The 14,756-nt window shown below is 39.1% G+C and overlaps 1 protein-coding gene across 3 annotated transcripts in view; it reads right to left on the reverse strand.

The window, feature by feature from the left end:
* UNC13C (unc-13 homolog C) overlaps window positions 1-14,756 on the reverse strand; it is a 612,857-nt gene that overhangs the window by 49,715 nt on the left and 548,386 nt on the right. For 2 of the 3 annotated variants that reach the window (XM_060618476.3, XM_060618475.3), the window contains one exon: window positions 12,956-13,103. In XM_060618476.3, the coding sequence (XP_060474459.1) occupies window positions 12,956-13,103 (148 nt within the window). Of the gene's footprint in view, window positions 1-12,937; window positions 13,104-14,756 lie in introns of all 3 variants that reach the window. The other variant, XM_060618477.3, reaches the window with a different exon arrangement.

Genomic DNA, 14,756 nt, shown 5'->3' on the forward strand with positions numbered 1-14,756 from the left:
CCCTTCTTATCTCCCTTCAATCTTTTTTCTGAGATGTCAGAAAAACATTCTACTTTTTCACACTGCACCCTTGCTCAAATTACTTCCATGGTGTCTACTGCTCTTGGGTGAAATGACTGTCTCAAAAGAACACCCAGAGGCAGTATGGAATATCAGAACAATAATTTGAAGATCTTTGACTTCTCAATGTTCTGAGACTCGAGTGAGAAAAAGGTATTTGAAGATGCCTGTAATTGGCAGTAAATGCCAGATGTGAGTGCTTACTTAGATCTTTGAATGCAATGCCAAATGCCAAGTGTTTTGTTTCTAATAGCAAAACAAAAGTAATTAATTTTAGAAAAATATACATTACTTCCAGATTTATTTTAAATAATATCAGCCAGTGAGAGGCAAGTAACAGAGAACACTTAATATTAGAAAACAAGGTTCTAATACCACTGATATTCTTCATGGCCTTGGAATGAGATCTGGTTCTCACCCGACTAAGAAATCAAAAGATGGACCTATTACACAGAGCAACATAGTTGTTGATTTTACATGAGTAGTGTTAGGAAAAAATCTTCCAAATATTTATGTTAAAAAAATGAAAAAATAATAAAAGTATATCTATTCTGACCTATAAATATGTATACTTAGAATACTGCACTAAGAATAATAACTTCCCCCTTGCGTGACATACAACAAATATCTGCTTCATCTGTGCTGTGAGGACTAATCTTGCAAATGATTTTACCAATGACTCCCAGTTGTCTCAGTTTGGCTTCAGGTTTCCAGATAAGTTGAGATGCTGAGCAAGATAAATTGCATTATGAGAAATGGAGATCTGGGATTTTGATGCTCTGGCCAGAATGTAATGGAAATATTCCTGTGAATGAAAAGCTAAAACATTTTTTTTTTCATTCTGGACAGCTCAGTCATCAAAATGTGATGTTTTACCTCACTCCAGAGAGAATTATTCTGATGCTTGACTTGCTTATTTTAATGTATTAATTTTTGACAACCCAAATGAGAGTCAGTATGAAAGAAAAACCTAGCAAAGTCATGAAGATTTGCCTTTGTATCAGCCAGGGTATCAATAGCAAACAGAAACTCAAATTGCAGTAATTTTGGATGGTTTAATAAAGTGACTGCCTGTGAAGGTTTAGATGGGGATTTAGGGAAAAACAGAAGGGGTAGTGGATCTGTTAACACCCACAGTCTGTAAAATATGAGGGGCAGAAGTAGCTACTGGGATCCAGAAGGAGAGAGTTTTCTAGGGAAGAAAGGTACTTTGAAAGGACAGTAAACTGAATGGACCAAGCCCAGAGGGAGCCTGGAGAAGGAATAACTGACCTAGTCTCTCCTCGCATGGAGCTTCAGAGGAGCCCTCTACTGGCTGACCCAATAAGGAAATAAGGAGTAAGAGAGTCCATAGCTGTAACCCATACAGCCCAGCCTCCTGGGAAGAAAAGGGTCCATTAGGAGCGGCAAATGGAAGACATTTAGCCCAGCCTTTCACTGTAGTTTATCTAGCATCTAGCACAAAGGCTGACACATGGTAAATCCTCCTAAAAATGCATCAAATGAAAGCATAGATGAATCACCCAGGGGCCTAAACTGAAAAGAGTCTTGTATTTCATTTTTTTTCCTCATTGCTTTTGAGTTTTATGTTAATAGATCAAATAAAACATGATTTTAAGAGTTTGATAAAAATTTCTAATCCTATTCTTTTAATCTACCTTTATACATCTGTTTGTATTTCTCCATTGGCATTCAGTATATTTTACCTTGTACAAAAACTGAATAGCATCAGCCATCAAATTGTAAGCTTTCTTCCTAAGGGAACACACACACACACACACACACACACACACACACACACACTTTGGGTGCTCTGCAGTGTCTAGCACAGGGCTGTGAACGTATTTACTTTGAATAAAGGCTTGTCGAAGGATTTGTAATTGTATAAATTCAAATATAAGGACTATGGTCATACTGTATAATTTTTAATTTCCTGCATTTAATTTTCTACCATTCATTTTTTCTAAAATTCACTGATCATCCACTTTGCATCTAGCACATAGATTTCAATGAAGAGTAAGCAAGGTCTCTGTCCTCCTACGGCTTACATTGGGATAGGAGAGAAATATAAACCAACAATCATTCTATGATTCAGTGTGCTAAGGAGAGTTACAAAATGGTACTTATGCTGGTGAAGAACAAGGGTGGTGAACAGTAGAAGAGGGAGGGTAGTCCAAAGCAGCAATATCCTACACACAGACACAATAGATTGCAGAGGAATGAAATCAGGCTATATTAGAAAAGGTTTTCTGAAAGCAGTATGCATTTCCTTACATTCAGCTTGACTTTCTATAATGTAATTATTCTCCATTAATATTTAATTTTTTTTAAATGTTTATTTTTGAAAGAGAGAGAGAGCCAGCATGTGTCCAAGTGGCAGGGGGGAGAGAGAGAGAGAGACAGAATCTGAAACAGGCTCCAGGCTCTAAGCTGTCAGCACAGAGCCTGGGGCGGGGCTCAAACCCTGAACAGTGAGATCATGACCTGAGACAAAGTCAGACGCTTAACTGACTGAGCCACCCAGTCGCCCCATTCCCAATTAATATTTAAAAGGTATCCTGGATACTGAGCATGCCCAGTAACTGCAACCAGAATGAGGGGAAACTGAAAAGTGGAGGAAGAAGTTAGAAGTTTGGGGATATAGTTTGTTGCTGACATGAAAGATTTAGTCATACTAAAATGAAAAGTAAGGAACCTGAAGTAAACTCAGTTATTCAAACTCAAGAGAAGAAAGCATTGGCTGTAGGAAATAAGAATACATTCTGATTTCTTTTCTGATTAAAATAAGTATGAGATAGGGACACCTGGGGTGGCTTAGTTGGTTGAGCATCTAACTTTGGCTCAGGTCCAATTTTTATCTCATGATTCCTGAGTTCGAGCCTCATATCAGGTTCACTGCTGTCAGCACAGAGCCCACTTCAGATCCTCTGTCCCCTTCTCTCTCTGCTGCCTACCTCCCACTTGTACTCTGCCTCTCTCTCAAAAATAAACTTAAAAAAATAAGTATGAGATAGTAGCAAGGGCATTGTCTCTACCACTTATCTACATGACTTTTGCAAATTTCTTATTTGTGACTCCATTTTATTATTTAGTTGAGAGAGAGAGAGAGAGAGAGAGAGAGAGAGCGCAAGCATGAGTGGGGGTGGGACAGAGAGAGAAAGAGAGAATTCCAAGCAGGCTCTGCACTGCCAGAGCCCAGCTCTACCAACACGGTGGAGGAGGTGGGGTGGGGGGAGGGGCTCAACTCGGGGCTTGAGTTGAGATCATGTCCAGAGCCAAAACCAAGAGTCAGATTCTTAACCAACTGAGCCACCCAGGTGCCCCATGTGACTCCATTTCTTAATCTGAGAGGTATGGATTCTGTTACTGGCCTCACAGGATTATTGGGAGGAACTGCATAGTTGTAGACAACTTACTTGCTACAAAGTATTGCTCAGCATTACAGTAACCTTGTCTGACACCTGCCATTTCTACTTTGGGAAAGGATTCAACAAACTCGGAACCGTATCACATCACCACTCCTATTACAGTTATTTGTGTACAACTTTTTGACTGGACTGAAGAGCCTCATCCAGCTTTAAATGTTATCAGACCAACTGCAACATTTGAAGAGCCAAATATCATAAATTCTCCATTTTCCCCTGCACTGCTAAAACATTCTAATGTCTTGGAAAGCAGTGCTAGCTAGTTAAATTTCACTGTTCCAGGGATAAAACAGTGACATAAATCTTTTGGATGGGATTCTGGATCTCTGGTTACCTCTGAAAGGCTTATCAGCTAAAATGAGAAACCACTTCTGGCTGTGCTTTCCAATCAGTATTAAACTGAAGATAACCAACTGGATTTTAATATTACTTCCCCATGTAAGCTGAGAATATTCCTTGGTGTTTTCACCCATTGGTGACATGCAGTAAGTCATTTCTTTATTTTGATGTCAGTTCTTTTGTCATGTAAATATTATTAATGTAAGTTCTCCTATATTTCTGAAAAGAAGAGATCCTTGGGGTGCTTGGGTGGCTCCCTCAGTTGAATGTCCGACTTCAGCTCAGGTCATGATCCCACGGTTTTTGAGTTTGAGCCCCGCATCGGGTCTGTGCTGACAGCTCAGAGCCTGGAGACTGTTTCGGATTCTGTGTCTCCCCCTCTCTCTAACCCCTCTCCTGCTCGCACCTGTCTCTTTCTGTCTCTCAAAACTAAATAAACACTAAAAAAAATTTAAGAAGAGATCTTTTCTACAGTGAGCAATATCAGAAGGGTTTTTTTCTACTTATGGACATAACTTCTATAGTTTTAGAACCTAATTGGAGATAAGTATTGCTTTATACATAATGTGTATAGTAAAGTATATTCACAGATTCCAAATGTGAATCAGTGGTGATCTGATTTCCATTTCAAATTAAAATACGTTATTCTTTCCTTTAGTAGGAAACAGGTCATTAAAATGACCAAAAGTATCTGATTTTTTTAAATAAGCAAGGACTCAAAGATATTGCTCATAAAAAGTTAGTAAGAGGACAGATCATAGAATAAAACATTTTATCTCATAATTTTAATTCACATACTCATTAAATATATGCATATATTTAATTACATATGTATTTCTTTATGAGTCAGTTGTAACTTAGACATAAATATCCCTTTGTCTGTAAAGCTTTTGAGATTCAGATTCCTCAAGCTCTTATAAAAGCTCACATAAGGAAACAATATGACACAGAGTAGCTCAGCAATTAATCATTCTGTACCTCATTCCAAATTGTGTTATCCACTGAAAAAAATTCTACTTATTACGTTAAACTTTTATACATTTTCCACTGTCTGCTACTCCATGAAATATTCAAAAAGCCCTTGATATAATGAAATAGCAGTTAGAAAAGTTTTTTAATGAATATTATAATCAAGATGAAGAAAATTTTGTACCAGCTTCTAACAATATAATACATCCCTGAAAAACAACAACAAAAGTATAATTTTTAAAGCTAACTACCCAATCTAAACTATTGGATTAGCTGTAAGGAAGAATAGATGATAATTATTAGAAATGTTAAAATAATTTTTAATATTATTACACAAAACCTACAGTATTTCTGTATATTTTAATGGTGTAGAGAAATCTAAGATGTCTTCAACTAGAATTATTGATCCAAAATACGTGGTGATGTGAATTTTGTTATAAAAGCAAAATAAACATTTTTTTCCTAATAAAAATAAACTCTGGATATTCTTGACACAGTGGGGTTTTTAAGAGCACACATATATACTTTTCTGGACAGTTTGTATATCCAGAATACCCTCTCTTAGTACCACCTCATGACTCAGTTTACCCACTGGACTTTCTACTTTTCCTGTCTTCTCAAGTCTAAACATTCCTTCCTCTAGGGTGCCAGGGTGGCTCAGTCAGTGAAGCATTCAAATCTTGATTTCAGCTCAAATCATGATCTCACAGGCTTGTGGGATCGTGCTCTATATCAGATTCTGCCCTGACAGCATAGAGGCTACTTGGGATTCTCTATCTGCCCCTTCCCTGCTTTTACTCTCTCTCTCAAAACAAACAAACTTAAAAAAAACTTTTCCTTCTTCTGACATGAACTGTGTGTTACAACACTTACCAGTTTTCGGTCTAATAAGAGCAGGGTGTCCCAATCTTGGCATTACTGCAATTTGGAGACAGAGAAATATGTGCACCATAAGGTATTTAACAACTTTCCATGTCTCCACTCACTAGATACCAGTAACATGACCACCACTCCCAGATGTGCAATCAAAACTCTCAGGATATTGCCAAATGCCCTTAGGGGAACAAAATTACCTTATTTGTTACCTTATTTCCTGCTGAGGAACTGCCTTATTAAAGCAACGGTGTATGTAACCTCATGTTCAGTTTTGAATATATGACTCAATGTAGGAAACTTCATTCAGAGGTGATACTCAGTAAATATTTATAAAGTGAATGCAGAATAAGATGGTGTTTTATTACTGCAGTTCATAGCTAGAATAATAAATATGTTATTCTTATAAAAGGAACTATCAGTTTTACTTGAGGACTTAATACTTCTATATCCGTCTTGGACTGGTTTATTTCCATATTTGGAACAGAAAGAAAAAATAAGATTTTTCCAAATAGATTATTCTCACTTGAACTCTGTGGTTCCCAAATTCCTAATGGGACTCAATCCCTAGCAGTTTTTATTTTTTTCTCTTTTTTACTGCTGGGAGAAAGATGATATCTAAATTTATTCCAAAACAAAGAAATCAAGGCGAAAATGGGAGAGAAAGGAGCAAAGAAAAAAAAAAAAACCAGAAGGAAAAATACATGAGCAAGAAAGATACAGTATGTTTTTCTACACTTATAATCTATTTATGAAAAAATTGAATTAAAATAAATAATTTTAGGGGTGTCTGGGTTGCTCATTCGGTTAAATGTCCAGTTCTGGATTTTCGCTCAGGTTGTGATCTCATGGTTTGTGAGTTTGAACCCCACATCTAGCTCTGTGCTGACAGGGCAGAGACTACTTGGGATTCTCTCTCTCTCTCTCTGCCCCTGCTCATGCTCGTTTTCTCGCTCTTTCAAAATAAATAAGAAAAAAAAAGAAACAATTTTGGTTTTGACATTTTTTTTTACTTTCCTATTTCTGTAAATAATTTTGAAGCACAGGCAAAACGAAGTATGCTGTCAGTCAGATATCAGAGAGAAAAGCTGGCTAACCACCACCAGGTCAAGGAAGAGCAAACTGCCAGCCCCTCAGAAGACCTTAGTCCCTACTCCCCAGAGAGAGCTGCTCTCTTGACTTCACATAAGTCCTTTCCTTGCTATGTGTTGTCATTATACTGTGTATTCCTGAACACTAAAGTTTTTGGAATTTTTATAAATTTACTCATGCAATATATATTCCTTAGTTATCTGGTTGCTTTTATTGAACATTTTGTTTCTCCTTATTCATCCATGTTGTGTGTTATGGCTGTATAGGTTTTCACTGCATGAATATGCCACAATTTATTTTACTGTTCAACTGTTAATGGACAGGTTTTGTTTTGTTTTTCCTGTGAATTTTCTTATATGTGTCTCTTTTGGTGCACATGCATACAGATATCTTTCAGATTTGTGCCTACGAGTTGAATTGCTATGTCATAGGGAAGGCAAATCTTCAACCTTAGTAAATGATACCAAACTCCTGGGGCACCTAGGTGGCTCAGTCGACTAAGCATCCAACTTTGGCTCAGGTCATGATTTTGCTGTTCTTGAGTTCGAGCCCCGCATCGGGCTCTGTGCTGACTGCTCAGAGCCTGGAGCCTGTTTAAGATTCTGTGTCTCCCTCTATGTCCTTCTGCCACTCTCCCACTCATACTCTGTCTCTGTCTCTCTCTCTCAAAAATAAATAAACATTAAAAAAATAAAAAAAATACCAAACTCTTTTCCAGTTTATAGTCACACCAAAATTGATATACATGGGTAACTTTGTGTGCTGTGACATCTATGCTGGAAGATGGGCTATGTGCCTACAAAAGCAAAGGTTTCATACACTCAAATTTTCTGGGAACAAAACTGCAACACTATATGATGCATTAAAATTACATTCATATTGAGTGCCGGAAGATGGCGGCGTAGGAGGACGCGGGGCTCACAGCGCGTCCTGCCGATCACTTAGATTCCACCTACACCTGCCTAAAGAACCCAGAAAACCGCCAGAGGATTAGCAGAAGGGAGTCTCCGGAGTCAAGCGCAGACGAGAGGCCCACGGAAGAGGGTAGGAAGGGCGGCGAGGCGGTGCGCGCTCCACGGACTGGCGGGAGGGAGCCGGGGCGGAGGGGCGGCTCGCCGGCCAAGCAGAGCCCCCGAGTCTGGCTGGCAAAAGCGGAGGGGCCGGACGGACTGTGTTCCGACAGCAAGCGCGACTTAGCGTCTGGGAGGTCATAAGTTAACAGCTCTGCTCGGAAAGCGGGAAGGCTGGAGGACAAAGGGAGGGAGAGCTGCTGAGCCCCCGGACGGCAGAGCTCAGCTTCGCGGGGAACAAAGGCGCCAGCGCCATCTCCCCCGCCCATCCCCCAGCCAAAATCCCAAAGGGAACCAGTTCCTGCCAGAGAACTTGCTCGCTCCGCGCAAACACCCAACTCTGTGCTTCTGCGGAGCCAAACCTCCGGCAGCGGATCTGACTCCCTCCCGCTGCCACAGGGCTCCTCCTGAAGTGGATCACCTAAGGAGAAGCGAGCTAAGCCTGCCCCTCCAGCCCCCGTGCACCTTGCCTACCCACCCCAGCTAATACGCCAGATCCCCAGCAACACAAGCCTGGCAGTGTGCAAGTAGCCCAGACGGGACACGCCACCCCACAGTGAATCCCGCCCCTAGGAGAGGGGAAGAGAAGGCACACACCAGTCTGACTGTGGCCCCAGCAGTGGGCTGGGGGCAGACATCGGGTCGGACTGCGGCCCCGCCCACTAACTCCAGTTACACACCACAGCACAGGGGAAGTGCACTGCAGGTCCTCACCACGCCAGGGACTCTCCAAAATGACCAAACGGAAGAATTCCCCTCAGAAGAATCTCCAGGAAATAACAACAGCTAATGAACTGATCAAAAAGGATTTAAATAATATAACAGAAAGTGAATTTAGAATAATAGTCATAAAATTAATCGCTGGGCTTGAAAACAGTATACAGGACAGCAGAGAATCTCTTGCCACAAAGATCGAGGGACTAAGGAACAGTCACGAGGAGTTGAAAAACGCTTTAAACGAATTGCAAAACAAAATGGAATCCACGATGGCTCGGCTTGAAGAGGCAGAGGAGAGAATAGGTGAACTAGAAGATAAAGTTATGGAGAAAGAGGAAGCTGAAAGAAAGAGAGAGAAAAAAATCCAGGAGTATGAGGGGAAAATTAGAGAACTAAGTGATACACTAAAAAAAAATAATATACGCATAATTGGTATCCCAGAGGAGGAAGAGAGAGGGAAGGGTGCTGAAATGGACAAATTTCTAAACACCCACACTCTTCCAAAACTCAATCAGGAGGAAATAGAAAGCTTGAACAGACCCATAACCAGCGAAGAAATTGAATCGGTTATCAAAAATCTCCCAACAAATAAGAGTCCAGGACCAGATGGCTTCCCAGGGGAGTTCTACCAGACGTTTAAAGCAGAGATAATACCTATCCTTCTCAAGCTATTCCAAGAAATAGAAAGGGAAGGAAAACTTCCAGACTCATTCTATGAAGCCAGTATTACTTTGATTCCTAAACCAGACAGAGACCCAGTAAAAAAAGAGAACTACAGGCCAATATCCCTGATGAATATGGATGCAAAAATTCTTAATAAGATACTAGCAAATCGAATTCAACAGCATATAAAAAGAATTATTCACCATGATCAAGTGGGATTCATTCCTGGGATGCAGGGCTGGTTCAACATTCGCAAATCGATCAACGTGATACATCACATTAACAAAAAAAAAGAGAAGAACCATATGATCCTGTCAATCGATGCAGAAAAGGCCTTTGACAAAATCCAGCACCCTTTCTTAATAAAAACCCTTGAGAAAGTCGGGATAGAAGGAACATACTTAAAGATCATAAAGGCCATTTATGAAAAGCCCACAGCTAACATCATCCTCAACGGGGAAAAACTGAGAGCTTTTTCCCTGAGATCAGGAACACGACAGGGATGCCCACTGTCACCGCTGCTGTTTAATATAGTGCTGGAAGTTCTAGCATCAGCAATCAGACAACAAAAGGAAATCAAAGGCATCAAAATTGGCAAAGATGAAGTCAAGCCTTCGCTTTTTGCAGATGACATGATATTATACATGGAAAATCCGATAGACTCCACCAAAAGTCTGCTAGAACTGATACATGAATTCAGCAAAGTTGCAGGATACAAAATCAATGTGCAGAAATCAGTTGCATTCTTATACACTAACAATGAAGCAACAGAAAGACAAATGAAGAAACTGATCCCATTCACAATTGCACCAAGAAGCATAAAATACGTAGGAATAAATCTAACCAAAGATGTAAAAGATCTGTATGCTGAAAACTATAGAAAGCTTATGCAGGTAATTGAAGAAGATATAAAGAAATGGAAAGACATTCCCTGCTCATGGATTGGAAGAATAAATATTGTCAAAATGTCAATACTACCCAAAGCTATCTACACATTCAATGCAATCCCTATCAAAATTGCACCAGCATTCTTCTCAAAACTAGAACAAGCAATCCTAAAATCCATATGGAACCACAAAAGGCCCCGAATAGCCAAAGTAATTTTGAAGAAGAAGACCAAAGCAGGAGGCATCACAATCCCAGACTTTAGCCTCTACTACAAAGCTGTCATCATCAAGACAGCATGGTATTGGCATAAAAACAGACACATAGACCAATGGAATAGAATAGAAACCCCAGAACTAGACCCACAAACGTATGGCCAACTCATCTTTGACAAAGCAGGAAAGAACATCCAATGGAAAAAAGACAGTCTCTTTAACAAATGGTGCTGGGAGAACTGGACAGCAACATGCAGAAGGTTGAAACTAGACCACTTTCTCACACCATTCACAAAAATAAACTCAAAATGGATAAAGGACCTGAATGTGAGACAGGAAACCATCAACACCTTAGAGGAGAAAGCAGGAAAAGACCTCTCTGACCTCAGCCGTAGCAATCTCTTACTCGGCACATCCCCAAAGGCAAGGGAATTAAAAGCAAAAGTGAATTACTGGGACCTTATGAAGATAAAAAGCTTCTGCACAGCAAAGGAAACAACCAACAAAACTAAAAGGCAACCAACGGAATGGGAAAAGATATTTGCAAATGACACATCGGGCAAAGGGCTAGTATCCAAAATCTATAAAGAGCTCATCAAACTCCACACCCGAAAAACAAATAACCCAGTGAAGAAATGGGCAGAAAACATGAATAGACACTTCTCTAAAGAAGACATCCGGATGGCCAACAGGCACATGAAAAGATGTTCAACGTCGCTCCTTATCAGGGAAATACAAATCAAAACCACACTCAGATACCACCTCACGCCAGTCAGAGTGGCCAAAATGAAGAAATCAGGAGACTATAGATGCTGGAGAGGATGTGGAGAAACAGGAACCCTCTTGCACTGTTGGTGGGAATGCAAATTGGTGCAGCTGCTCTGGAAAGCAGTGTGGAGGTTCCTCAGAAAATTAAAAATAGACCTACCCTATGACCCAGCAATAGCACTGCTAGGAATTTACCCAAGGGATACAGGAGTACTGATGCATAGGGGCACCTGTACCCCAATGTTTATAGCGGCACTCTCAACAATAGCCAAATTATGGAAAGAGCCTAAATGTCCATCAACTGATGAATGGATAAAGAAATTGTGGTTTATATACACAATGGAATACTACGTGGCAATGAGAAAAAATGAAATATGGCCTTTTGTAGCAACATGGATGGAACTGGAGAGTGTGATGCTAAGTGAAATAAGCCATACAGAGAAAGACAGATACCATATGGTTTCACTCTTATGTGGATCCTGAGAAACATAACAGAAACCCATGGGGGAGGGGAAGGAAAAAAAAAAAAAAAAAAAAAAGAGGTTAGAGTGGGAGAGAGCCAAAGCATTAGAGACTGTTAAAAACTGAGAACAAACTGAGGGTTGATGGGGGGTGGGAGGGCAGGGTGGGAGGGAGGGCAGGGTGGGTGATGGGTATTGAGGAGGGCACCTTTTGGGATGAGCACTGGGTGTTGTATGGAAACCAATTTGACAGTAAATTTCATATATTAAAAAATAAAATCAAAAAAAATAAAATTACATTCATATTTATAAGGTTCAGAAAATCTTGAGGGATGATGGATTCAAGGGAATAATGTTTTGGATATTTCTTTATCTCTTGACAATCCTTCATGGGCTCAACTCTTTTTTCCTTTCTCGAATTATCCCAAGATATAACCTGGGTTAGCATAGTACATTAAAAGGAGTATTTGTAGCATTTAATTGAACACTATCAGAAACCACCGTGTTAAAGACAAGCGAAGGACCTACCTAACACCTACCTTGGTACTACAGGCAAAGCACCCACCTTTGATGTAGTTCAAAAAGTTCAAAAACCCATTAAGAAACACATAGAAATCTGGAGCATTTTCATCACAGGAACAAAAAAAGAAGCTACACTTTCTTAGGATCCCTCATGAATGAAGACAGTGTCCTCATATTCATTTTTATTATTTCTGTGGTACAATTTGTTATGTTCTAGAGTTTGAGCCCGCATTTGGCTTTTTGTGACTCATACTGACATTTTCAATAATCTCTCATAAATGCCTGATCTTAAATGCATATAATTACTAAAATACAATAAATCACAAAGCAACTTGAAAGAAAGGCTGCTTAGGAGGTGGAAGTTGGCCACATGAAACAGACCTAAGTTTCCAATAAAATTCTTACCTCTTGGTCCATTTTAAAGTAAAAGTTAAAATTTCTCTCAGATAAAGTTAGAGTAAAATGAGATTTTCCTTCCTGAAACCCCAGAACACGAGATTTTACATTTAAAGTCAAGATTTGGGGAGTTACCATCATAATTTGGAAGTTACCGAGAGCAGCAAACACTACATCTATCTACTGAATTGAAAAGACTATCACAGCCATGGGTATTCAAAACTAAGTTTTACTAAATTGTATGATGTCAGAATCACCAACAACAGTCAACCACTCCATACAGTTTTGGTATTAAGCACATCCTAGTATTACTGAAATATAAAATTATGAATCATGAAGGCTAAAGCATGTTGATAATTTTCTATTAAACATAATCCTCAATTCTTATTGCTGGTTTCATTTATAGTAGTAAAAACTATTAATACTATTTATAATAATTTTTATGTTGAATTTTAGTTGTGTTCAGCCTACTTTATTCTCACATACAATTTGTTACTTACTCTGTGAGGTCTGAGTGTCTATGAATTTCTTTATCAAGGCATCAGTTGTCTGGGTATAAAGACTGAGAGCATATCTCAGAGACTGAAGATCTGGGCTTTTCTCCAAGAAATTCTTTTTCAGGCCATTTCCTCCTGCATGAAAGTATTGCTAAAAAGAAAAAAAATATATAACGTAAGCAGAAGGATTTAGAAAAAAGTATTCATGGAAGGATTTTTTTTTTGGCTGTAATAGTGATGCTCAAATGGAATAATACTGTATGATCAATGTAAAATATCAACAAAGGGATAGTCCTACCACTTTCCCATTGCTAAGGATTAACCCTGTAATTCAGATTCCCTCAATATCTCTGAACAGTTGCTTTATATCACAGACCCCAGATCCTTGAAGCTTAAGATTTTTCCTCTCATTCAAAACTTGAGGTAAGCATATGGGATCATGAATATACACTGATCAGAAGGCTTATATAATGACAGGTTGAGATGACAGTTGTCAACTTGGTTATTAGTTGGTTTCCAGGACATAAAAAAAATATCCGAGGTTGTCAAAATTTCACAAAGAGGGTAGTACCTGGTCACATATTTTCCAGATACTAGTTTGTGATTCTAGACCAGGTGTCCACTGCTCTATCTTCCTTTGCTCTAAACACACAATAGTGCAAATACAGTCTGACCTGAGGATGCAGAGTGGTCTTCAAGGTCCCCTGAACCTTGTGTTTGATAAATGTAATATAACATCCAATAAACTCAAACCACTACGAATCTATAGCTAAGATAATAGAAGAGATATATGCTCTTGAAGAATAAATATAGTCATTGAGGGATGTTAGCATTTTTCATACTGCAAATATTATGTGCAGAAATCACTTTGGAAGGCAGAATATATACAAATATGTGATAGAACTAAGGATATTTTTTTCCTACCCATTTATAGATGATAACATATTTACAGTGAACTGTTAAGGTTAGATAAATAGTTCTCTCTCCCTGTACGGACAGTGCTAAACTATACACTCACTGCAACCTGACTTGCTTTGATCTATGATTCTCACAGAATGACATATTTTGAGAAAGATCAACAAATGATTCTGATACTCTCTCCTAAATGGGTATGTGTCATCTCTTTATCCCAATCTTCACACATTTCTGAGGTAAAACAATTCAATTAAATGAAAAATCATAATTATCTTAGTTTTCTCCCTTATTTGAGGGGGATGGAGAAAAGTATTCTGGGCATTTGTAGGCAGCTGAGTGCACTTTCAAAGAGTGTGATGAAGAGAAGATTTAGGGCATAAGCCAGAGAAAGTAGGCAATGGGAGTAGAATTTAAAGAAAGATTGCTTCCACTGCAGATACTGTCCCTCCCCAGGGAGAAAAATTTATAGCCACTTAAAACTGCATTTACTGATTCTAGCTGGGTGTGTTGTAAAAACCCAAGCTGTGCCAAAAGCCACCTATGTTCATGTAAAGGAGGTACAGAAAAGTGACAAAAGCCTTTTCCTTTAAGAGATGATGAGATACAATACTTAAAATCATCCTAACCCTTAATCTTCCTATAAAAATGTTAAAATGGGGCATCTGGGTGGTCAGTTGGTTGAGCATCCAACTTTGGTCATGATCTCATGGTTTGTGAGTTCAAGCCCCACATTGGGCTGGCTGCTGTCAGTGCAGAGCCTGCTTCAGATCCTCTGTGCCCCCATCTCTCTGCCCCTCCCCTGCTGTGCTCTTTCAAAAATAAAAATTAAAAAAAAACTTTTAAAAATGTTAAAATACTTTCCCATGCAGAAAGTATTTATTGAGGATTA

This window comes from Panthera onca, chromosome B3 (genome assembly GCF_046562875.1).
Source record: "Panthera onca isolate mPanOnc1 chromosome B3, mPanOnc1 haplotype 2, whole genome shotgun sequence".
Taxonomy (NCBI): Eukaryota; Metazoa; Chordata; class Mammalia; order Carnivora; family Felidae; genus Panthera; species Panthera onca.